The sequence below is a fragment of the Geotrypetes seraphini genome, chromosome 16 (assembly GCF_902459505.1).
Source record: "Geotrypetes seraphini chromosome 16, aGeoSer1.1, whole genome shotgun sequence".
Lineage (NCBI taxonomy): Eukaryota > Metazoa > Chordata > Amphibia > Gymnophiona > Dermophiidae > Geotrypetes > Geotrypetes seraphini.
Window position 1 is genome coordinate 10,934,438 of NC_047099.1, and position 24,804 is coordinate 10,959,241.

General features: G+C 43.0%; 1 protein-coding gene and 1 non-coding gene across 7 annotated transcripts in view; one reads left to right on the forward strand and one right to left on the reverse strand.

Annotated features, from left to right (window-relative positions):
- Positions 1–15,683, reverse strand: part of LOC117349912 (protein mono-ADP-ribosyltransferase PARP14-like) — a 31,314-nt gene extending 15,631 nt beyond the window's left edge. For 3 of the 6 annotated variants that reach the window (XM_033923630.1, XM_033923631.1, XM_033923629.1), the window contains exons 1-7: positions 15,432–15,683; positions 12,632–12,784; positions 8,757–9,826; positions 8,558–8,603; positions 6,769–6,921; positions 4,128–4,181; positions 558–728 (exon numbers count right to left, since the gene is read on the reverse strand). In XM_033923630.1, the coding sequence (XP_033779521.1) occupies positions 558–728; positions 4,128–4,181; positions 6,769–6,921; positions 8,558–8,603; positions 8,757–9,826; positions 12,632–12,784; positions 15,432–15,609 (1,825 nt within the window). In that variant the 5' untranslated portion in view covers positions 15,610–15,683. Of the gene's footprint in view, positions 1–557; positions 729–4,127; positions 4,182–6,768; positions 6,922–8,557; positions 8,604–8,756; positions 9,827–12,408; positions 12,785–15,431 lie in introns of those variants that run through there. The other 3 variants (XM_033923632.1, XM_033923634.1, XM_033923633.1) reach the window with 3 other exon arrangements.
- Positions 15,684–17,591: 1,908 nt separating this feature from the next.
- TRNAT-UGU lies at positions 17,592–17,664 on the forward strand. Its single transcript has one exon. It is a non-coding gene; the product is annotated as a tRNA-Thr (tRNA).
- Positions 17,665–24,804: the final 7,140 nt, after the last annotated feature.

Consider the following 24,804-nt stretch of genomic DNA (forward strand, 5'->3'; position numbering starts at 1 on the left):
TTTGGGGATTGTGTTCACAGAAATTTTGAGGAGCCCTCAAAGAGATCTCTGTGAGGTTTGGACTTGGGAGGTCTGTACAAAGGGCATCTGGGAGTTTGGGGAATGGATTTCCAGGATGGAGTCTCTGGGGGTTTATTTAGTAGTTGATGAAATAAAACTTCCCCTCTTCCAGCTGATGAAACAGATGGATGTGGTAAGAGTGGTTAACGTAGCTGTTTTTAAGAAAGGTTTGGACAAGTTCCTGGAGGAAAAATCCATGATCTGTTATTGAGACAAACATGTGGGAAGCCACTGCTTGCCCTAGATTGGTAGCATGGGATGTTGCTACTATCTGGGATTCTGGAATCTGTCTATTCTTTTAGATTCTTTCTGGAATCTTAATATTCTTTGGGGTTCTAGAATCTTTTGTTACTCTTTGGGATTCTGGAATGTTGCTACTATTTAGGTTTTTGCCAGGTACTAGTGACCTGGATTGGCCACTGTGAAGATGGGCTATGGGTTAGATGATCTGACCCAGTAAGGCTATTCTTATGTTCTTCGGATGTCAGTGACTCTACCTGTGTCTGAGAGAAACAGACAGACTGATCGGTATTCCCGTTTCCTGTCACATTCCTCAAGGATATTCCTCAGCACGTCTTGCTGGTCCGTCTGCCAGTTCAGTCTGACATGGATGATAATTTTACACCTCAGCTTGCCAGCCCCTGTGTATGTGCATCCATATCTGTTCTCTGAGAGGGAAAGAGTGGGGGAAAATGCAGAAAAGCAAAACAGATATTAAATGACACCCCCATATATGCATTAATGACATGAAGAAAACCAAAGGAATTGACCCCAAAATATCCACAGAGAAGAAAATCCAGAGAAAACCATAAAAACTTTATAAATTCCATTTAGGAACATCGTCACTCCACAGAGTTTTTTTTGGTTTTCTAATGACATGAAGATACACAACACAGAGACAGACACACAGAGAGAACCAGATAAACACAGACTCAGATAATCACAAGACAGAGAGAGAGGGAGATTTGGGGTCCTTTTACTAAGGCGCACTAGTGCGTCTTAGCACACGCTAAATGGTAGCGTGTGCATAGGATATCATGGATGCGTTGCCGCGTGTTAGAATTTAGCACGTGCTAAGATGCACTAGCGAGCCTTAGTAAAAGGACCCCAAAGAGAAAGACACAGCCACATACAGAGACTCAGATACGCACAGAGGGATAGTCGGATAAATATAACACATAGAGAAAGTCACAGATAGTTTCAAGTTTATTTAAAAAATGTGATAAACCGTCTAGGCACAATTCAAAGAGGTGTACATAATCCATGAAAACAGGTATAAATAGATAGAATACGTTACCCGCAGAAGTAATAATTAGGGGAGGCAGGGATAAAGTTACGATAAGGCAGGAGAGGGGAGATATGATAGAGCCGTTTAAATACCTACATAATGTAAATGCGCATGAGTTGAGTCTCTTTCATTTGAAAGGAAACTCTGCAATGAGAGGGCATAGGATGAAGCTAAGAGGTGACAGGCTCCGGAGTAATCTGGAAAGGGTGGTAGATGTGTGGAACAGTCTCCCGGAAGAGGTGCTGGAGACAGAGCCTGTGTCTGAATTCAAAAGGGCCTGGGATAGGCGCGTGGGATCTCTCGGAGAGAGAAAGAGATAAGGGTTACAACGGATGGGCAGACTAGATGGGCCATTTGGCCTTTATCTGCCATCATGTTTCTATGTTCTAGTAGAGACATGGGGACGTGGGAAAAACAAGAGGGAAGAAAAAAAAAAAGGAACATCCTTATAAGGACGGTCATAAACTAAACTAAATCTTAAGTTTATATACCGCATCCTCTCCATAATTATAGAGCTCGGCGCGGTTTACAAGAGCTTAATATAGGAAGGAATAACACATTGGATTTGGAGGTTGAGTATAGAGGGGAGGGGAGCATTACATTTTTTTGAATGTCCATCAGCCTCTTTGAACAAGAAAGATTTAAGTTGGGACTTAAAAGTGCCTTGAGATGTGATCTCTCTCAGAAAGTTTGGGATGATCCTACTTCTTCCTATGGTGGTCAAAGGCTTTGGCTGTATCCTGACGTCACTAAATCCACTCAGGAGAGAAGAAAACAATTTTCATGGAAACTAAGAAGCTAGGTGCCAGTTACCTTTTGGCATATCCGTGTAAATGTGTAATTAAATATCTGGGCCTGAGATATGTCTTTTTTCAACCAGAACATCTGAGATCTTTCTTGGATCTCAAGTAGATAACAACTGACATTGTTTAAAAAATATTTTCTTTATACATGTTAACCTATTAAAGGTTCTCCCATAACCTTTCTTAGTCCTCCCCCACCAGAATTATAGTGGTCTAAGGAAGTAAGAACATAAGCATTGCCTCTGCTGGGTCAGACCAGAGGTCCATCATGCCCAGCAGTCCGCTCACATGGCGGCCCATCAGGTCCAGGACCTGTATAGTATTCTTCTATCTATATCCTTCTATCCCTTTTTCCTTCAGGAAATTTTCTAATCCCTTCTTGAACCCCGATATCGTGCTCTGTCGTATCACACCCTCTGGAAGCTCATTCCAGGTGTCCACCACCCTTTGGTTGAAGAAGAACTTCCTAGCATTGGTTCTGAATCTGTCCCCTATTAATAAGTGTATTGTTTATTCTCCTAAGTATTTATCTGATATTTCTATTCTTTTGCACTGTATTTTTTTTTTAACAAGTGGTGTAACTTGTAAATGGTTTAAAATAATTTTTAAAAAAAAAAAAGTTTGGGATGGAATTCCATAACGATGGAGCAGTCACTGAGAAAATGCTCAAATGCTGAGTAAGGCTGTGTTTCAAGGAGGGAACGAAAAGCAGATGTTGGGAAAGTGAACGAAGGGATTGCTGGGAAGTGTATGGAATTAAAAGCCTATTAATAAATTCTGGCTGACCAGAGGCTCTAGTTTTAAAGGTAATTAACAAGGTTGGAAAAAAGCAAGTGGAGAGACTTCACCCTGAAAGACCCTTAAAGCTACACACTGTGAGCAGACCCTACCCAGACAGTCTGGAGGCAGTATTTCTGGAGTTCTTCCAAAGCCTCCATGAATCTGAATTTTTAAGGATAACAGTTGAGCGGTACTATGAGTTCAGTTTAATGCTGAGTTGACGGTTAAAGCAGGAGTTCTCAACCCAATCCTTGCGACACATCCAGCTGGTCAGATTTTCAGTAGATCCACAATGAATATGCATGAGATAAATTTGCATGCACAGGCTCCACTGTAGACAAACATGCTTCATGCATATTCATTGTGGTATCTTGAAAACCTGATTGGCTGGGTTTGTCCCCAGGACTGGGTTGAGAACCCTTGCTTTAGATAGAGTGATTAGGAATCCTGCCCGCCTTGTGCTGAGAGGAAGAGTCCATGATTTTAAGACCTTTCATTTCTCTGTGCTGTCTAAGAAAGGAAAATTCTCCATTCCTGGAGATTTCATGAGGCGCGGGGGGGGGAGGGGGGAGGGGGGAGGGCTGTGTGACTCATCTCTGCCTCCCAGCACACTCTACTACACAACCTTTGAACTAAACTAAAACTTAATTTTATAGACCGGGTCTTCATCCAAAAAGATGCTCAACTTGGTTTACAATAATGTAAGTATAGTACATAAATATAGAAGAGGAATGTAATTTAGAATGGCTTAGTTTCCAAAGTGTTTAGTAAACGAGAAAGTTTTCTGAGCTTTCCAAAATAAAATGAAGGGGCCTAGACTTCTACGTGAAAGCGGTAACTCATTCCAGAGCTCAGTTAGTTTGAAAATGAAAGAGTGGCTAAATCTCTTGAAAGTTCTATTTTTACCCCTAAGGGAAGGAAATGTAAATTTTAATTTATTTGAACTCCTAGTGAAATGAGATCTGTGTCCATTCCAATCTAAAGGAACCAAAGTAATAAAAACGCCAAAGAGAATTTTAAATGCTGGTCAGCTGGAGAGCTCTAGGCCAATTTTCAGATTCATTCCTCAGGGATGGGTTTTTTTCCACATGAAGGAGAACCACCAGAGCTCATACAGACCCTACGACGGAGGTCAAGGTTGAGAAGAGAAAATAGGAAAGGGAATTCATGAGTAACTTCATACACTAGGATCTCACCTTTTCTCCTGAATTCCTTTTGGACCGAGTCTCCAGCAGCATGGAAGAGGGGAGCTGGGAAATTAACAGAGATAATGAGAACCCCCGAAAATCATAGATGTAGCAGAGAAAGACCAAACAGCCCATCCACACCAACTTCTGAGCTCTACAAAAGAAGGTGATTATACGAAATCTCGGTATTTCTCTATCATATTCTTTTCTTCTCTTCTCTCTTTCTGCCCCCCTCTCTCTTCTCTCAGATTTAGGAAGGTGTTTTTTGGGCATGACAATCTGTACCTCTTTTGCTAAAGGAATACATTTAGGGGCATTTTCAAAACACAAAAACTTCCAAAAAACCATCTAAATCTGCACTTGGACATTTTTCTCGGCAAAAAGTCCATGTGCTGATTTTCGAAACAAATATTTTAGACTCCTTGCAGGATGTTCACCCTCCAGGATATCTAACTCATAAAGTGTGTTTTGGGCGGCTTTCGGCCAGCTTAGACTTGGATGTCTTGCAGTGATAATCAAACATTTTGCAGGATTTCCTGGATGGAACTTAGATGTTCTGATCTAGACCTGTTTTAGAAGAGTCTAAGTGCCAAAAAGTACCCAAACTGACCAGATTACTACTGGATGCATGAAGATATGAAGCCCCCATACTCTCCCAGTGGTCACTGACCTCCTCCTACCCCCCCCCCCCCAATATTTGAATGAAACAGTACACACCTGTGTCTAGAACAGCAGCACCTGCTATGGGAATGCCTAGTAGGTGTCTTAGCCTAGTGGGTGGGCTAGTGAACCAAAAAAGAAGTGGGAAGGGACACAGTCAATCAACTTCAGGGACAATTTATTAAAACTATATAAATAACTGATACATATATAACATCCCAAAACAAGAAAAAACTGCAGACGAGGGTGCAATGATGCAGGCAAAGTTTATTATAACAATAGGTAAAACGCGGTTAAAAACATCACATAAAAACAAATGGGTCCGACACGGTCCGTGTTTCGAAAAACACCTTCATCAGGGGTCCCAGATGGAAAAAGAGTCAGTTGGAAGCGCAAGCAAACCTTTGCCTGTATAGAAGAAACTCTGAAAGAAAGTCTGTGTGTGTCTTGCTGAAAAAACTTGCTTGCTTGCGGTTCCAACTGACTCTTTTTCCATCTGGGACCCCTGATGAAGGTGTTTTTCGAAACACGGACCGTGTCGGGTCCATTTGTTTTTATGTGATGTTTTTAACCGCGTTTTACCTATTGTTATAATAAACTTTGCCTGCATCATTGCACGCTCGTCTGCAGTTTTTTCTTGTTTTGGTTCGTCTTCATTTTCCTGACTGCAGACCTTGTTGGTTCTTACATATATAACATCTGCATAAAACAATGCAGGCATAACAAGGAATCTTTCAATCCTTTTTCATGCTGGACTCCCTCCAACACAACCCATGTTTCGGTTATAGAAGCCTTCTTTAGGGGTGTATAGATGAAGTCCAGTAGATGGCGCCAGAATACAGATAATAAAACCAAAAAGGAATACTCTTGATAACCTGTTAGGGACCTTAAAACACAAATTTATAGAACACTGCATGCTTCTGCCTGAGCTGAAAGACATCGCTGCTAAAATGGCCCTTAACAGGATACCAAGAGTATTCCTTTTTGGTTTTATTATCTGGATTCTGGCGCCACCTACTGGACTTCATTTATACATCCCTGAAGAAGGCTTCTTTATCCGAAACACGGACCGTGTTGGGATCCAGCACAAAAAAAGATTGAAAGATTCTTTGTTATGCCTGCATTGTTTTATGTAGATGTTATATATGTATCAGTTATTTATATAGTTTTAATAAATTGTCCCTGAAGTTGATTGACTGTGTCCCTTCCCCACTTCTTTTTTGGTTTATGTTTTCACCCGTGGGGTTATGTGTTTCCTTTGTATTGTGGGTGTGCTAGTGAGCCATAGAGAGGAGGACCCAGGCCCATAAGCCACTCTAACCACATTTATGGTAGAAAACATGAGCCCACCAAAACCCTATTATACTGCCATATAGGTGTCACCTGCAGCCATAAGGGCTATTGGGGTGGTAGATAGGTAGGCATAGTAGGTTTTCTGGGAATTTGGGAGGGCTCACCATACAGTATAAGGGAGTTATGATGAGATGTACATCTGGTACCCTTTATGTGACGTTCACGGCAGTGCCCTCTGCTCTGTTGGCATGATTGTGTTGCCAGTCCCTTAGAATGTTCCCATGTCTAAATGGTGCTGATTGAGACGCTTCTAACTTGGATGTTTTTGTGGTCGAAAACAGCAAATAAAGCTAGATGTCCTGGCGGTCTCAATGTTCTAGCGGCCACGACGTCCAAATTGGTGATTTACAAAAAAACATTATTTGGACGTCCCATTCGAAAATGACTTTGGACGTCTTGCGGGAAATGTCCAAAGTTGGACTTAGTATAAAATGAAAGGGCGCAAAAAAAGCAAAACCTGCTCAGATCCTGTTTCTGGCCTGGTGACAGGATCTCATAGAGGCTTGTGCAGTTTCTCCTTTTCCCTCTCCGGACATTCTTTCAGAGGAAGCCTCTGATTTTCTAAGTTGGTTTAATCTCCCACATTTTTTTCTTTTTTCTCCTTCCCCATCCTGTGTCTCTCTAGAAAGTAACTTACTGTCTGTGATATCATAGCCAGAACTCAGGAGATTAAGAATCACGTCTGTCTCTTCGGCCTCTATCTTCCCCAGCTCGTTCTTGATTGCAACATTTTTAACATGGACACAACAAGCCTTGTGTCCTAGCTGCTGAAAGGAATGAAATCTCAGACCTGCACAGATAAATAAAGAGAGAACCAAGGCATAGACACATAAGGACAAAGAAAGTGAATTGCAGAACTCTGGCATTACCACCCACCCATCCCATCCAACAGCAATCAGAACTGGCTTGGATCTGAGGCAAGCTCATTGAGGCTCTGGTTAAGGGATGGTTTGAATCAACCCCAACTGGATGCAATATTTATACTACAAAGAGCTTAGCATCAAAGCAGCTCCAGCCCCCAAGAGCTACCAACTGCTCTGTTTTCTGGAAACCAACACTGAACAAATATCACGCATCTTCCCAGGTGTCTTATCCTGTTATGAATTAGAGAACAGGGAGTTTCAGTGACTGGAGTCACTTAATATTACTAGTTGCCAGTAATAAGGATCACCAAATATGTAAATTAATACAATTTATATGCAATGACCGGGGTTTCAAAATTCTGATTAAGGGCTTCTATGATGTAGTTGGTATATTGTCTATATAGTAGAATTATTGGCTAGATTCTCAAAGTATTGACTCACTTGTCACTTCTTTTTGGTCTTGTCTCTAGGAGAAAGCAATGTTTCCTTTAAGGAGTGCGGAAGTCCTCCATCCATGTTCCTACCATGGGGAGGTGTTTCAGCAATATCATGGTTCCAATCACATGGGGCAGGCAAGTTCTGCAAGATCCCCAGGGAACTTGTCTACCCTTTGCAATAAAAACAAGATATTGATTACTGCATCTCAATGGCCACGAATTTGGACTTGGAGGATGAGATGTACGATGTCAGCATCTATGAGACAAAACTTGGTTTTTCTTATTGCATAGAGCTTTCTGGACCCCTGTTCGTTTGCATAAATTAGATAGTTCCAAGTCAAACAGATGTTGGCATTGTCATCTTGATGCTGGTACTTTAGATCATTTACTTTACTATTGTCCCTTGATTCTGCAGTTTTGGAGGTCTATTTGGGATCAAGTAAATAATATGTTAGAGAATCCAGTGTCTTTATCTTATGATACCATTTTATTTGGTACTCTTATGAGCTTAACTTAAGAAACTGGAAAAACTGGGATAGGTTGAACTACACATTCTGGTGGGAATCCCTGTATGAAATGGAGCTTTGTATGGCTATACAACAGGGAAGATTGAAGAATTTTATAGAGGTGTGGGAGCCATTGACTAAATAGGAATAATTTAAAGAGGAATGATTTAATTTATTTTATAAACAAGTAAACATACACATCCTGGGGGGGGGGGGGGGGTTTAAGGGAATGGAATGGAATTGGTCCAGGGATATTATGAATGGTTTCATGAAGGTTTTGATTTATTTGTTTATTAGCTGGGAGGGAGGGGGAAATTTCTTTGTTGCAGTAATATTTGTAAGTTTTGTTGCGCTTATTATGTAATGTACATATATGTGATTCATTAGTTGCGCATTTGTGGTTTGAAAATCAATAAAGAATTTAAAATGAAAATAAAAAACAAGATATTGACGCCCATTCAAGGTAGAAACATCAGTGAAGGACTCCTATGCACATGATAGAGAACGATGCTGGATGAACGTATGAAACTTTATATGGGGAGGTTTCTGGAAATGATCGACATTCATTATTCATTTAAGATTCCCAGTAGAAGGAGGGGATGAATTATCTGGGATCTTACCTCCTGGAGCCGCTGGTACCTGCTGAATTTTTGGTAACCAAAATTCCTAAAAAGTAGAAGAAAATTATTTAGCAACCAAACACAAGTTCCAACAGAGCGAGAGCTCTAAACCCCGTCAACGTTAGTGGCCTCTCTCTCTCTTTGTGATCTGTTGTGACATTGCACTATGGAAAGAACTTGACGTGTTGGTTCTTTTTACCTCTATCGCATCCCTGAAGTCAGTTTTACTGTGTTGAATCAACACCAGACACTTATGAGTCTCCAGCAGCGAAGCCAAGAAATCCTTCCCCTTGCTACAAATGTACTGCAGCGCCCCAGGCTTATCCAGGACCAGCTCTTTACTGAAAAGGGCTCGGAGTTTCCTGGTCATCTCCTGCCTAGCTTGATCCACATCCTGCTTTAGCCCCCTCAGTACTATGACACATGAAGGGGGAGGAGCTTGGCTCCAGGTCACTTTTCCATTCAAGGCATCCTTCAGGTCGGTCAAAGTGAGGAACTGGTCGAAGGACTCTGCTAGGCTGAGCGTAGGAACTTCAAAGCTGTCCTCCTCTTGGTCACATAGTGACATAATAGATGCTGGTGCTGGGCTCACTGGCTCATCCATCCTGCCGGTGTCCAGGAAGGTTTTCAGTTCCTCTATCACAATCTTCACACTTACAGCACATCCCACCACAAGGAAGTTCACTAGCGTCCCCACAGGGATGACCCTAATGTCCACTTGCTTAAGAGGATGGTTCAACATTTCCAACATGGAGTTTATAAGTGTGTGTCCACCCCCAGATTCACCCAGCAACTCCCAGTCCTTAACCCCTTCCAAAAACTTGTGGTCAAGAAGGTCACCAATGACATCATTGGCCAATTTCACTGACTGTATGTCCAGCCCAAGTAAAATGACTGAGGTCTTGTTAGTTTGGAGGACTACTTCCAGTTCCACATCATGGAGTTTCTTTTCTAGAAAGTTCATCTTTCCTAGCGTCCGGAGGAACGCTAACTCATAGCCTGGCAGTACCACGTGTCTCTTTATCACTGTTCCCAGCAGCTGTTTAAGAGCAGTTTTAGCCTGAAGAACAGCTAGTGAGGTCCCTTCAAAAGTTAGATGGGACTGGCTAGGATCCACCGACCATGTTACTCCCGGGCACAAGTGTCCCAGCTTCTCCTGGAGGTGTTTCTCTATCAGGGGAAGGGCACAAGGGTTGGGCAGCAAAGATTTGCTTCTCACAGCTGGGGAGTCCTCGATGTGAGAGCTCTCAGGCACCTCTTCTGCTGCTGCTGTTGGAAACAAACAGAAAACATTACCCATACAATTTCATCATCCGGAGTGGGGATGTGGCCTAGTGGTTAGAACTGCTGTCTCAGCACCTTGCAGTTGTGTGTTTAATCCCAGCCTGCTACTTGGGCAAGTCACGTAATCCCTCCATTGCCCCAGGTACCACAGTTAGACTAAGACAAATTAGGAAAAACTTAAGTGTACCTGACTACTATCCATTGTATTGATGAACTGGCTTCCAGCAGGCTCTATAGCTCAGGGGTTGGAGCACTGGTCTTGTAAACCAGGGGTCATGAGTTCAAAGCTCCCTAGGGCCTGTATTTTGGGGGAAGCTACTGCTTGCGCTGGGATGATAGCATGGAATGTTGCTACTCTTTGGGTTTATTGCCAGGTGCTTGTGACCTGGATTAGCCACTGTGCAAACGGGATACTGGGCTAGATGGACCATTGCTCTGAACCAGTAAGGTTATTCTCAGTGGCGTACCTAGGGTATGTGACACCCGGGGCCCATCATTTTTTGCCCCCACCCCCCGCTGCGCCCAGGCAAGGTCATCCAATGGCTGAGAACGCTGTCCGGTGGGGTCATGAAGGGGGAGGGATAGTTGTCAGCAGTGCGTGTGTGAGCAGTATGGAGTGTTTGTGCCGTACCCCTCCTGAAGAAGCCAGCGGGTGAAACCTAGGTTGGGGGGTCGGTATTGTGAATAAACGGAGGAGCCCGGAGCAGTTATGTGTATCATCCACACCATTCAAAGTTAAGTTGCTGTCAAATTTATTATTTTATTTTCTTCAAGTTTATGTGCTGTTATTTAGTCTTTGTTTGGTGGAGGAGACTGTGAACAACAATGATGGTCTCCTTAATAGCTGCTCCGTGAACTTGTTTCACCGGACCTCAGCTGTGGGTCTGAGTGTTCACTTAACCACATCAACTTGTGTTGTAATTTGTGCTTGAAGTAAAACAAAGGTGATTAGTACACCGGGGGAGGGATAGAGCCAGATCGGGAGTGTGTTCCTTAAAGGACGCTTTCGCCGCTCCCGCTGGATTCTTAGCCTTTTTCTTGGCCGTGGGGGTGGACCGGCAGCCACGCTGAAGTGCAGGTCCCAGGAGGTTCCGGACCCGGCCGGCTGTGCACTCCCCTAGGGTGTGTACCCGGGGCAGTCCTCCCCCCCCTTGGTATGCCACTGGCTGTTATGTTCTGTACATCAATGCAATGCTACTTCTCTTCTGCCTACTCGGGTAAACAGAAGGCAAATTTCTTCATATACAGACACCCCTGTTCCACTCTCATTTACATTGTATTAATTAGTTACAAGGTGTCTAATGGTAAAATCATGTGCTTTTATTCAAGCATGCACAAAGCAAGACAATTTTCAAAGCTACACCAATTCCTATTTCAAAATTGTTTGGGTTTTTGTGTGGCAAAAGCTATGAACAGAAATGCATCCATTTCAAAATGATGAAGCAAGTTTTGCATTCCGCTTCATAAAATGCCCCTGGAAAGCCCCCCCCCCCAGTCCCCAAATTCCCTGTTCTTAATGAGGCCACATCTATGCCCACAGGTTTAGGTGGTTGAAAAACCACCTTAAGCGCATCAAGTTGGCATACAAATTATGTATGCATATTGTCCCGACTAAAGTTTTTAAATGTTGTCCCAATATTTTGGGTTTTCACATTTTTTAATGGAATATTAGATGCGCATCTTTTTATTAATGCTTCCATAAAGTTGCCTTGCTCTAAAACCCTAACTCCAGCTGTCATTCTTTATATATATATATATATATATATATATATATATATATATCTCAGTGTGATGCTTGCATGGAGTTCTGATTACACTCAGCCCAGTAGCACCTCCTTCCTGATTGGTAACAGTGGGAGTGGCTCCGCATGGGACCATTCTTAGGCACACATCCTCACTCTGATGAATCTTTCTCCATGTCTAAAGGAATTTTTCTGTGTTTATTTCCTCCAGATAGTTTTTACAGTTAATATTATTTTTGGGAAGGAAGGTAGGTTTTTCCCAGCCCCTCTCTTCCAGTTTCTCTTCCAGTGAGTCTCTATTATCTCCCAGTTACCACACTTAATGTACATTTTGTCATGCAGTGGAAGAGGTATGGACTACCTAGAAAAAGCTGAATAAAATTAAATGGGATCCTCAGGATTTACTGTATTTACATAGCATGAGAGCATGAACCCAGGGAGAGGGGAGGGAGCGGAATGGGGTGAGTCATTAAGGCTGTTTCATCGAGGGACATTTCAGCATGGCTGTGAAGAAACATCTGCGCTAAATTGTCCCCTTCTTGTAGGAGTGCTTGATGGAAAAATGCTGGATCGTGGGCAGGGAGGAGAGAGGAAGGGAAGAATTTTGGGAAGGGGGGCATTGCCCCCTAAACAGTGAATCAAATTTAAGGAGGGATTGCTCCCTCCCCAACGCTGAATCGGAGGATGAATAAGAATGCGAGACCCAAATCCCAGTATGCCACAGGGTTGCTTGCACTTCTGGGAAGCATGGAAGAGGCGGGAGCAGCTTTGTTGGAAAAGGCTGTAAATATAATTAAAACGTTGAGTTAGAAAAGAAGTTCTGACCTTTCATTTTAAATGTAGAGCCGAGCACTTCTGACTGCACATTTTAAATTAAGAAGACACTGGAAATGATCTAGGATGGTTCATGGATTTAGCGCTGAAATGGCTGTGCCGAGCTGGATGCACTGAAACAGTCGTGATGATTTGTCCTAGACCCGGGAGGGAGAAGGAGAAGGGCGGTTGAAGAATCCAGGCCTAACTCTTCAGAACCTCATCACTGAGTTACCTGCTGTGTGGTCAGGCGTGCCACGAGACGATCTGAACGTGGCCCCGGCAGCGGCTTCATTGGATTCCAAACGCGTGACCTGTACCATAATGGACTCTTGGGTGCTTGACAGCTTGATTTCATGATTTTCCTTCCTGAGGACCTTCTCCTGGGCTAGAGGAGGAGAAAAGCAGAAAGCAGGAGGGAGCACTAGTGAAAAACCAAAACAGAAGAAACTGTGGCTTGAGTGCCTGATTGTAAAAACCGCTTAAATAATCTTGATAGGCGGTATATAAAAACCTAATAAACTTGAAACTTGTATGTTGCCCTCTGAACCATTGTGAATGTTTTATGGTGTAAACCGCTTAGTTATAGGCGGTCAAGAAATTTTAGAAAGAAATGTTCTTGATGCGGGCTTTTATTCAGTCTATTTTTGAAAATGCAAAAACAATCCACATATAACGTAAGGCGAAAAGGTCCCGGCACGGTCTGTGTTTTGACGAGCACGCCTTCCAAGTACATACGTTGTGCAACAAAATCTGGCCGTTATATCGGAGCGTAGATTTGGCTGCACAACCTAAGTACTTGGTTTCATGTTGATCTCTCAACATCCACATTTGCCTTTTTTTGATCCACACATTTGGACCCCTGAGGAAGGCGTATTCATCGAAACACTGACCGTGTTCGGTCCTTTTCACCTTATGCATAAGTGGATTTTTTATGCATTTTAAAAAATAGATTGAATAAAAGCCGGCATCAAGAACATCTTCACCACAGTTTCTTCTGTTTTGTTTTTTCTATTCACTGTGGAACTGTTGGGTTTTCTTTTCTTTTTTTTTTTTTTTGCTGCTTGAGAGCATTAGTGAGACATGGGAGTTGCATAGAAATTAGATGCCAAGGTAAAACCTCACTCCTAATTCCCAGCTTATTCACTGACTCTCTGGGCAACCCCAGGGAATTCACTTTATCTCCTTGTGCCTCGGTTCTAATCCCCAGCTCTCTCTGTGACCCCCTAGGGCAGGGGTCCCCAAAGTCCCTCCTTGAGGGCCGAATCCAGTCGGGTTTTCAGGATTTCCCCAATGAATATGCATGAGATCTATGTGCATGCACTGCTTTCAATGCATATTCATTGGGGAAATCCTGAAAACACGACTGGATTCGGCCCTCAAGGAGGGACTTTGGGGACCCCTGCCCCAGGGTTTCCATATGGCTACAGAAAAAGGATGGATTGAGACATCCGGATTTTACTTCCATTGCTTTCAATGGAAGTAAAACCCGGAAGTCTCAATCTGTCCTTTTTACTTCCACTGTTTTTGATGAAGTAAAACCTGGATGCAGGGCAGGATTAACCAATAGGCCAAGTAGGCACGTGCCTAGGGTCCAAAATGGTCAGGGGGCCCAATGAAGGAGGGCATCAACATTGTTTTCTCCAAACGGTGGGCCCCTCCAGCATCGATCGGCAATGCGTCCGTCCCCCGTCCCCCCCCCCCCGGATCGGCAACACGGGCCCCACCCCGATTGGAAAGTAAGACAAGCAAGCAATGTGGGTAAGAAAGGCAACGGGAACTGTAATTGTCCAAGCAGTGCTGCTTGCCCAAAGCTTCCCTCTAACGCAGCTTCCTGTTTCTGCCTGAGTGCATGGTGGGGTGGGGTGGGGCCGGGGGGGTCAAGTGTACTTGTGTGCCTAGGGGCCCTCGATGAATTAATTCTGCCCTGCCCGGATGTCTTAATCCATCCTCTTTTTTCTGCTTGTCCTAGGACAAGGGTAGGCAATTCCGGTCCTCGAGAGCCAGAACCAGGTCAGGTTTTCAGGATATCCACAATAAATATGCATGAGATAGACTTGCATCTCAAGAAGGCAGTGCATGCAAATCCATCTCATACATATTCATTATGGATATCTTGAAAACCTGGCCTGCCTGTAGCTCCTGAGGACTGGAATTGCCTACCCCTGTCCTAGGAGAGCTCTACCTGTGCCTCTGAAGTAATCCCTGGCTTTGTCACTCTCTGTGCGAATCACTTTATCTCCCTGGGTTTCTGTTAGATCTCCCACAGACTCTCAACTTCAGACACAATGGCCTCAGATGATCTGGCTTTTAACAGAATCTGTTTCCTTTTGATTCTGGTGTAAGAGAAGCATTATTTCCTGGTGGTTAGCCTCCTTGACATCTTTGGCCTGGACATGAGAGACCTGCCTTATAAGGAGGGGAGATGGAGAGTGGCTATAGCTTAGTGGTTTTGCAAAACAGTCTTGTCCCTCTGTAGCAGGTCCTATAGCCACCAGCCCGAGGTAGTAGTCAAAGTGTGTGTGTGTGTGTGTGTGTGTGTGTGTGTGGGGGGGGGGGGTTCTAGAGAATAGCATCGCAAACCAAATTTTTAAAAAGCAAACATCGAAACAGTCCCTCTGAAAGAAAAGTGACTGGCTCTTGTACTTTGCAAGAGGGTGAGGGGATCACAGACAGAGGTAAACAATTGAAATGCCAACTCCCTGCATGCATGGGGCAAAACCAGGACTGGATTAGCTCAACTATTTTTCTCTTCCTTTATGATACTGCTGTGAGCTTTCCGGACTATCCAGGGTCCTTCTTTCCCTGATTTAAGATTGATATAATCCAGGGCCGGTGTTAGGGATAGGAAAAAGGGCAACTGCCCTGGGCTCCCATGTTACTAGGGGCCCCAAACCTGCCTCCAGTTGAAAGAGGGTCAGCCTGCAAGCAAGCCTTGGGAACCCCTCCCTAGGGCCTGACCTGGGCTCCATCATGTCCCCATCATGTCTAGCACCAGGGGGGGGTCAATCCTCTCCCCTCCGCCAGCTCCTTACCTTCCTTCTCCTTGAAGCATATTTTGTACAAGGTGGAGCTCAGAGGCTCGACCTGGTTTTCCCCTCCGCCACTCTTCCTCCTGTTGGCGAAGAAAAAGCTCAGAGCTTTGGTGATGTCCCCCTGTGGGTTCCCCAGGATCCTAGCATAAATGCTGTGGCCCTCTCCTCTCTCCTCCATCTTTCTCTTGTTGGAATTCCCCTAAAAATCTCCTTTTCTTGTTCTGTAGCTCTCAGAGGAAAGGGAGACCCTTATGTAAACTGTTTCACTTTCATTTTCCATTGTTACAGGGCAGGTTGTTATGGCTGCTCTGTGTCCAAAACAAACACACCAAGAGGAAGAAGTACAGAGAGAGGCCGAAGAAATCAAAGACTGAGCCCAAAATCTTGGGAAAAATAGACCCCCCCCCCCCCAAAAAAAAATTTTAAACTCCCTGATAGCCTGTCTCTGAGCCAGATATACAATCTGAGCAGAGACAATATGAACCTGTTACTGCTATTTAACACTTCTATAGCACTGACAGGCCTACTCAGCGCTGTACATTCAACATGGTCCCTGCTCAGAAGAGCTTACAATCTAATTAGGACACGCAGACAGAACAAATGGGAGAGATAGGGGTTGGGGAGTTTCTTGCAGCAAGAATGATAGGTATCATACGGTGAGTGGGAATTAGGGGTCATAAGAACATAAGCAGTGCTTCTGCTGGGTCAGACCAGAGGTCCATCATGCCCAGCAGTCCGCTCACGCAGCGGCCCATCAGGTCCAGAGAACCTGTATAGTAATCCTCTATCTATACCCTTCTATCCCCTTTTCCTTCAGGAAATTATCTAATCCTTTCTTGAACCCCAATACAATACTCTGTCCTATGACACCCTCTGGAAGCGCATTCCAGATGTCCACCACCCTTTGGGTGAAGAACTTCCTAGCATTGGTTCTGAATCTGTCCCCTCTTAATTTTTCCGAATGCCTTCTCGTTCTTGTAGTTTTCGAAAGTTTGAAGAATCTGTCCCTCTCCACTTTCTCTATGCCTTTCGTGATCTTGTAAGTCTCTATCATGTCCCCTCTAAGTCTCTGCTTTTCCAGGGAAAAGAGCCCCAGTTTCTCTAATCTTTCAGCATATGAAAGGTTTTCCATACCTTTTATCAATCGTGTCGCTCTTTTCTGGACCCTCTCGAGTATCGCCATATCCTTCTTAAGGTACAGCGACCAATACTGGATGCAGTACTCCAGATGCGGGCGCACCATTGCCCGATACAACGGGTCATGAACAAGTGGGCTTTTAACTTGGGATTTGAATACTGCTAGAGATGGAGCTTGAGTATTGATTCAGCCAGTCTGTTCCGGGCATAGAACGGATGGAACCAGAGAATTCCTTTGGCAATACACGGACAGATTCAGAAAATGACACCTGCAGGAAGGATCAAAGGGAGAGCAGAGACACAGTGAGAAGGAGAGACAACCTAATGATAGATAACCCTCAGGAGTGGGGTAGATCTTACAGTTCTAGACTTCACAATAACCCCTGCTACATATCTTCTAGGCTTGCTTGACTTTGAATCTACTGCTGACAAACTTCTCATCACTTTCTGTACATAGGGTAAGACCTTCTGCTGAGATTAAACAGCTATTCTGTACTCAGTTTGCCCCCATCAAGGGTCTTGATTAGAAACCGTAGCCTGAAAACACTGGTGGCAGGGAGGGACTGTCTTGCAAAATGCATCTGCTTTCCAGAGATGATTTTCCTTCCTTTTGAAACTCATGTTGAAGGGGAGTCAGCTTTCTGGATGTCAGTGAGTGGTCAGCAGAGCCTTGTGCATATTACATATATGGGGTAATTTGTATTGAGTATGGCACCCCTAATCATTTTGAAATGTTGGGGGCTGGGGTAAAGAACCTCAAGGCATAGCCTGGCATTCTTCATTCCTCCTGATCTCCAGGGTGCTCCCTCTGCAGCCTCTCTTCCACTTGCTACATTCAGAAGTTTAAAGCATGTGTTATTGGGAAGATATTTGTTTGGGAACTGTAAGGGCATAGAAGGGAGGATCCTATAGACCTGTGACCTTGTTTCAGTAAACTGGCTATGCAAAAAAGCATAATTATACTGTACTTGCCTATGGCTATATAAGTCTGAGTCATCAGGAGCAATCACAGGTACTACACAAGGCTCTATAGCTCAGGGGTTAGAGCACTGGTCTTGTAAACCAGGGGTCGTGAGTTCAAATCTCACTAGGGCCTATGGCTGTGTTTTTCTATTTTTTAAAATAATTATTACTCCCCTTGATAATTCACACAGAACTTTGCTTCTCTTCCCCTGTCTTCCATAACCTGGACTTCCTTTTCTGAAAGGTCAGGAAGAATTATATTTTTTACTAGAGGTATTTTTTTTTCACTAGTTATATCTTTGCCCTTCTCCCTCTGCTCCCATTCTCAACTCAAGTCAACTTCAAAAGGCTAATCCAGCCACAATTTTGTCCCATTTTGTGCATGGATTGGGTAGTCATGGTTTGTTTGTTGTTGTTTTGGTTTTTTTTTTAAAGAAAATCAGGGTTATGAAATCCAGACCTGAAGCAAGGCAAGACTGGGACTAGTTCAGAGTATTTGGGTGAGATTGCAGTGTTCTGTTCTCAGATTCTCTTTCTCCTGAAGTAAAAGGGGGCAGGGGAAGAAAGGGCTTGAGTTAGGGCCAGGAGCACTGCCAGCCAGGTTTTCAGGATACATAAGATAAATTTGCACATTCTGGCTCTCCCATGCAGGTTTTTGATCAATAGTGGGGTCCTCAGGAAAAGTTTAAGAAGTCACATATTATGGTCTCTTTTTCCCCTACAAATTCTCCATCTCTTTTTCTTTGTGACACATTTTTTCGTCACTTCTTCCTCTCTGAGATGCATTGCTTAGTGTTCCCTCAATTTACCCTTTAGGGCCAGGTTGGGCAACCCCAGTCCTCAAGGGCATTATTTCCCAATTTGGTCCTGGAGTACCCCCTTGCCAGTCAGGTTTTCAGGATATCCCCAATGAATATGCATGAGAATGATTTGCATACACTGCTTCCATTGTGTGCAAATCCCTTTCATGCATATTCATTGGGGATATCCTGAAAACCTGACTGGCAAGGGGACACTCCACAGGCAATTGGGTTTCCAGGATCTCCACGACAACTACGCATGAGAGAAATTTGCACACTGAGGAGGTAGTGTATGCAAATCTCTGTTCAAGGTCCAGAATTATGGAATCACCTTCCTCCCCATTTAGGACTTCAAACCTCCTTGGCAAAATTCAAAATTGATCTTCTTTTTAATGATGCATACGCATGACTTTTCTAATTTCTAGGACGATTTGAGGGACCAAGATACAGAGACCCTCCCTTTTGCTTTGTCCTACCCCCTTCTCTTAAACATTTGGAGTTCTTCCCTTGACCCTGCACTGTCGTGTCCTTGTTTGATACACCAGTCCTACTCACTTCATTTTTTGAGAATATAAACTTAGTTTATTTGATATGTAGGATAACAAATCCTAATAAAAACTTAAATCATTATGATGGACCAGGTGATTGGTATTCTGACTATTTTTATTTAATTGTGTTGCGCTGTAACCTGCACAGTAACAACCAATGGGCTTGGTGGGCGAGAAGTCTTTTTAAATACTCACAAAATTCATTGAGGATATTCTGAAAATGAGACTGGCTGGGTGGTCTTCAAATTCCACTAGGCAAGAGTTAATCTGGGTTTCGGTTCTTCCTTTCAGCACCAATTTGCACATGAACAAAAAAAGTTTCTGATCCACTTAATTCAACCCACTTCAAAGCAGTTTTATTAAAATCCAACGAAGGCCTCATTCCGTGTGGTTGTTGAGCTTGTTCCATATAGTTATGGAAGAGAAAGCCTTTTGATCAGCACATAGACACCAGCCTATGTTCCCTCTAAGCCAGAGTATCGCAAACTGTGTGCCACAGCAGATTCCAGTAAGGAGAGGTGCTGGTTGACTGCTTACAGGACATGCAGCTGGCACCTCCCCTCCTCCAAGATCCCCCCACCAAAATGGCAGGTTCAGGGTTGCAGCCAGATAGGCCCCTGCACATGGCATCATCACATTGACATCTGTGCACTGGGTTTAGTGTGTCGCCGACTGAAAATTTTGTGGGCCACTGCTCTAAGCAGCGAATGTGAGCTATTGTTCATACATTTTACATGATTATTTACAAAAATACTGATCTTTCAAACATAATTAAACTATAAAAAAAATATTTAAAATTAAACTAAATCAGTTGCCATGTGTGTTGTTTTCTGTCCTATATAGAGAAATGCATTGCTAATACTGGGATCAGAAATGGTTGGGGGTTTTGTTCAGCCCAGAGAAAATCCACTCTGCAATAAATCCAGAGGAGCAAAGTGAGCTTGGTCTTCAAAAGAACCACTCTTTAATAGCAACCAAAGAAGTACAAAAGTCATGTAAATCAGTGTTTTTCAACCTTTTTACACCTATGGACCGGCAGAAATAAAAAGAATTAGTCTGTGGGCCAGCATCGGTCTGTGGACAGGCAGTTGAAGAACACTGGGCTAAGTCGTGGGCCAGACCCCGCCCATCTCTACCCAATCTCCACCCCAGACCCCGCCCCTATAATAGTACTAATTGCACCTTGCACATCCCGTGCCTCATCTGGAAGACTTCCCTCTGACGTTGCAACGTCAGAGAGAGGGCTTCCAGTTCAGGCGCAGGATGCCCGTAGGAGCCACTGCCCATGGCTTTGTGCACTGAATCAGTTAGGAAGAGGGAGCTGGCTCGAAGATAACACCACATCAATCGCACCGTGGTCCGGCGGTTGAAGAACACTATTTTGGGCCTGATGCATGTGCTGGCCCTGTGGAATGGCAGGAAATTTCTGTGGACTGGCACTGGTCCATGGACCGGTGGTTGAAGAACACTGATCTAAACAATCATATATCAGCGATGTGCCTTTGGAGTGAAACTTGCTACAGTTCTTGGCACTTCATCACAAGATGATGATACAACATTGGTATCGACTAATACTACTAATTTCACAGCATTGTCCAACAGCTTTGAACTCCTGAGACAGGAATATCAACGATTCATGTACAGGCCTACGTTTGTTTAGATGACTTTTTGTATGTACTTCTTTGGTTGCTATTAAAGTTTGGTTCTTTTGAAGACCAGGCTCACTCGGCTTCTCCTTTGGATTCGTTGGGGATTTTTTTTTTTTTTAACCTGTTGCTCACAAAAAAAAAAAAAAAATCTGCACGGTACAGCCACTCCTTAACGGGAACATGGATGCCAGATGCTGCATTTTGAAATAACATGTCCTCAGCATATGCCTGACCATCAAGAACATAGGAGCATAAGAATTGCCATACTGGGAGAGACCAAAAGGTACCAAAAAGCTCAGTATCCTTTTTCTAATAGTGGCCAACCCAGGTCCCAAGTACCTAGCTATATCCCAAGGAGTCAAACAGATTTTATACTGCTTATCTTAGGAATAAACTGTGGATTTCCTCAAGTCATCTTAATAATGGCCTATGGACTTTTCTTTTAGGATATTATCCAAACCTTTTTAAAAAACCCTACTAAGTAGTAGATTTAAAACAAACCAGAGAAAATATTTATTCACCCAACATGTAATTAAACTCTGGAATTCGTTGCTGGAGAATGTGGTGAAATCAGTTAGCTTAGCAGGGTTTTAAAAAAAGGGTTCAATTTCCTAAAAGAGACGTCCTTTAGCCATTATTAAGACTGACTTGGGGAAATCCAGTTCTTGTTCCCAAGATAAGCAACATAAAATCTGTTTTACTACTTGGGATCTAGTTGGCAACTGTTATGTGAGCCAAATCTAGGACAATCAAGCCACTGTGACATCACTGATGAGGCTGGCTCTTAGGCATTGGTGGAATGAGGCATTATGACATCACAGTCTCAGTTCTGGAATGTTGTTATACTTTGGGTTTCTGCCAGGTACTTGGGACCTGTTGGAAACAGGATACTAGGCTTGATGGACCTTTGGTCTGTTCAACTATGACAAGTCTTATGTTCTATAAATGGCATGCAACTCGGAGTGCCTTTTATAGAATACTGCTCCGTGCGGATTTATTTACTGAAGCTAGTCCTAAATGCTAAGAAGTCCATTGGACCCATGGACTTTTTAGCATTCAGTACACACTGAGCTTTAATTTTTTTTAAAAAGCCCCTGTTATGTTATACATTGTCTTAAATCCCACCAAATCTTCACCAGGTGGAGTTCAAGGGGTATTAATTTATAGATATTAACTACATCACCCTTCAAACAAAAGTCATCTCCCACCTTCTTGTTTCAGGTCAATAAAGAAAATGAAGAAAAAAATAAAAATCAAGTTTTAAATGTATAGCAAAATTTATTTCATAAGAATTTACAGTAAATTATCCCATGACAGTATATCCATACACAGAAACAGACTTTCCAAAACACAAATGAAATTGGTCGCAATAAAAGGAATGTGATCAGTATCTAGTCCTAAAAGGAAACACCAATAGAATTCAAGTACATTAAGGATGCTATTTTTATTGGACAGGAAGCTCTAGACTAAGAAGTTCCGATATACGAGACTCTACAAAAGCAGCAACAAAATAAAGCGTTTCCCAGAGTGGATGCATAGCTGGTGGAAGCCAAAGCCACAAGAGGATTCAAGGACGCCTGGAATAAGCAGAGAGGATCTTTACAGATGAGAGTAAGATACGAGGTCAATTGCCCTGGACTCTGCAGTGCTGCAGCAGAAACAGGCAAACAGAGCGAAGCGACTGCCACTTCCCAGGTTTTCATTTCATGCACCAAGAACTCGTTACATCACTTATTCTCCAGTACCTGCAAGTCACATACAAGCAGGAAGCATCTCCTGAGTAATTCAGTAGTGATTTTTGATGACACAGAAAAGGGTTGATGCTTCAATAATCCTTTGCTATATATAGTGCATCACAAGTTAGGCCCCTAACTTTAGGTGCTCAAATGGAATTTTGGCTCCCAAAGGGGGGGGGGGGGGGGAAACCAACATGGACACCTAACTGAAAAGCACCTAAAAGTGCTTTAGCCCACAACTGCAAATGAGAAGTACCTGAAGACAGGTGTCAAACTTAGAGAATACGGTAAGTTGCACAAATAGGTAGGCACCTGCCTTTTTCATGGTGGAAGTATTGTGGCCTAAATATTGGTGTCCAAATGCCGACTTCAGCTCTATTCTGTAAGGGAATCTGGGTATCCATTTGTTGTTATACAGTAATAGTATCTTTTTACCCGATGCACCCATGAAATTGAGCATTAAAACTAAGCTGGCCAGAGCATAAAGCCTTGTGCACTTTACTGCATCAACCTTTACATATTCCCCCGTGTCATCAATTTTAAAAATGTACTTTTTTTTGTATTTTTAAATTGCTTTAAGCTATTCCCTTTAAAAAAAAAAGTTCTACTGCACTTCAGTGAACTAAGAAAACTGAATTATCTTATCAAGTGATAATCACTTCCTCAAGTGGCTCATCAGCTGTTGTTACAATCACAGATTTCTACATTATACACATACTCCCTGATATCAGCCACTGGCAGTGAGCATTTTATGAAACAAAGACCATTGCCGGCTAAAATGGCCCCAGACATTTAAAGGTGGGCCACGTCCAGGCACTGGCATGCGGCGATACCTGGAAGTCATGCAGGTTCGACAAATATTCAGCGGTTTACCTGCATAACCAAGCGGGCAAAATCAGGACTGTGACGAACCGGGTCCTTCTGGCATCAGCACTGAATATCACTTCCAGGATTACATCGACTCTACCCTGGACCACACCCCTGTGCTGCCCAGATAAATATTGGCTGTCACGGTACTATTTATACAAATTTTTACACCATTTTAGTTAACTATTCAAAATGGTTCACATATACAAATAAAAATACAGATTTAGAAAAAATATTTATCAAAAGGAAATAATCATAAACCTAAGCAAATAAGTCAACCATTTTCTATACGAAAGCAAAGACCGTTGTTCCCTCAACAATGGTAAACAATAATTCTGATACATTTTTTCCCATGTCATATTTTCCCTTTCTCAGTGCCAACTAAATGATGCTGCATTGCTGGTGGCCAGCCAGCTCAGTGTGGTTTAAGCCAAGAACCTCTCCTGTCTGCTTAAACCATGCCAAGTATAAATCCCTTTAAAAAAAAAAAATATATCCACTCATTCCATCATTGTCTTATTTGCAAGATGAAAGTTATCCATTCATCTCCCCTACCAATTTTTGGCCTCACTTCTCTTCCATAAATCTCTAACCGTTATACCCATGAATACACTCTGGTTCGGGTAAATGTCTAGCACTCCTCAGGCACCTTTCATTTGGGTTTCTTCCTCAAGTGTCACTTCAAACAGCAAAATATTATACCTGAAAGTGCGTTATCTTATCCAAGGAGGGGGCAGTTATCAATGTGGGCTTATTTTATTACTAACTAGGCCTCACTGCATAAAATAGCACTTGTTCTAAACCAGTTAGCGGTAAAATATTGTATCTTAACAATAGTCCACATTGATAACTAGCGCCCCCCCCCCCCCCCAAGTGCTCATCTGGAACTAGTATTTTCTCTTTAGGCTTGACCTAGCTTTTGTAGATGTGAATGCCATATAGAAGAATGATGCAAGAATCTACATTTCCAGCAGCGGGATGATACAACAGTTACTAATAAAGTTTCAAAGCTCTATTTTGAAAAGCCATTATAGTTCTCTTCCGCATTTTTCAAAATCTATTGTCCTGATCCAGTATTGTGACTGCATGCAATGCCTGGAAATTGTTAAGATAGTTCTTGGTTATACAGGGGCTATGTACAGTATTTGATTTTAGTCTGTCTGCGCAAATCCCTAACCCCCATTACCCTCCTTAAGAAGTCTCATATTCTTGCTCTTCCATTGCTTGAGGAAGGTTTCCTTTTAAGAGCTGAAAAAGTCCAGTCTTAACGAATATTTTCTCGTGTGCATGCTTTGCGCACATGCAGTGGGTCCATATAACTGATAAAAAGTTCAAGGGTCTTCCCTCCTTAAAGGTCACCGATGGGAATGACAAGCGAGACATCTCAGAGCTCCAAAACTTAAGTTTCATGCCCAAGCTCCTTTCTTCTCTCACAGCACATCAGGGAACAAGATGCCACCTACTGCCATGCAATACCAAAAAATCTGGTCATAATTTCATTTTCCTGTTCCAAGGAAAGGTCGATAAACTCGCCTCCATTCAGTATCATGCCCGTAACACACATAACAATGTGATTTAAACCTGCACCACACCTGGAAATAGCAGCAGCTTTTCACTGGTATGTAGTAGCTTTGTGACCTTGTTCCGATATATTCAAAAGTTTGCTCTTTTAC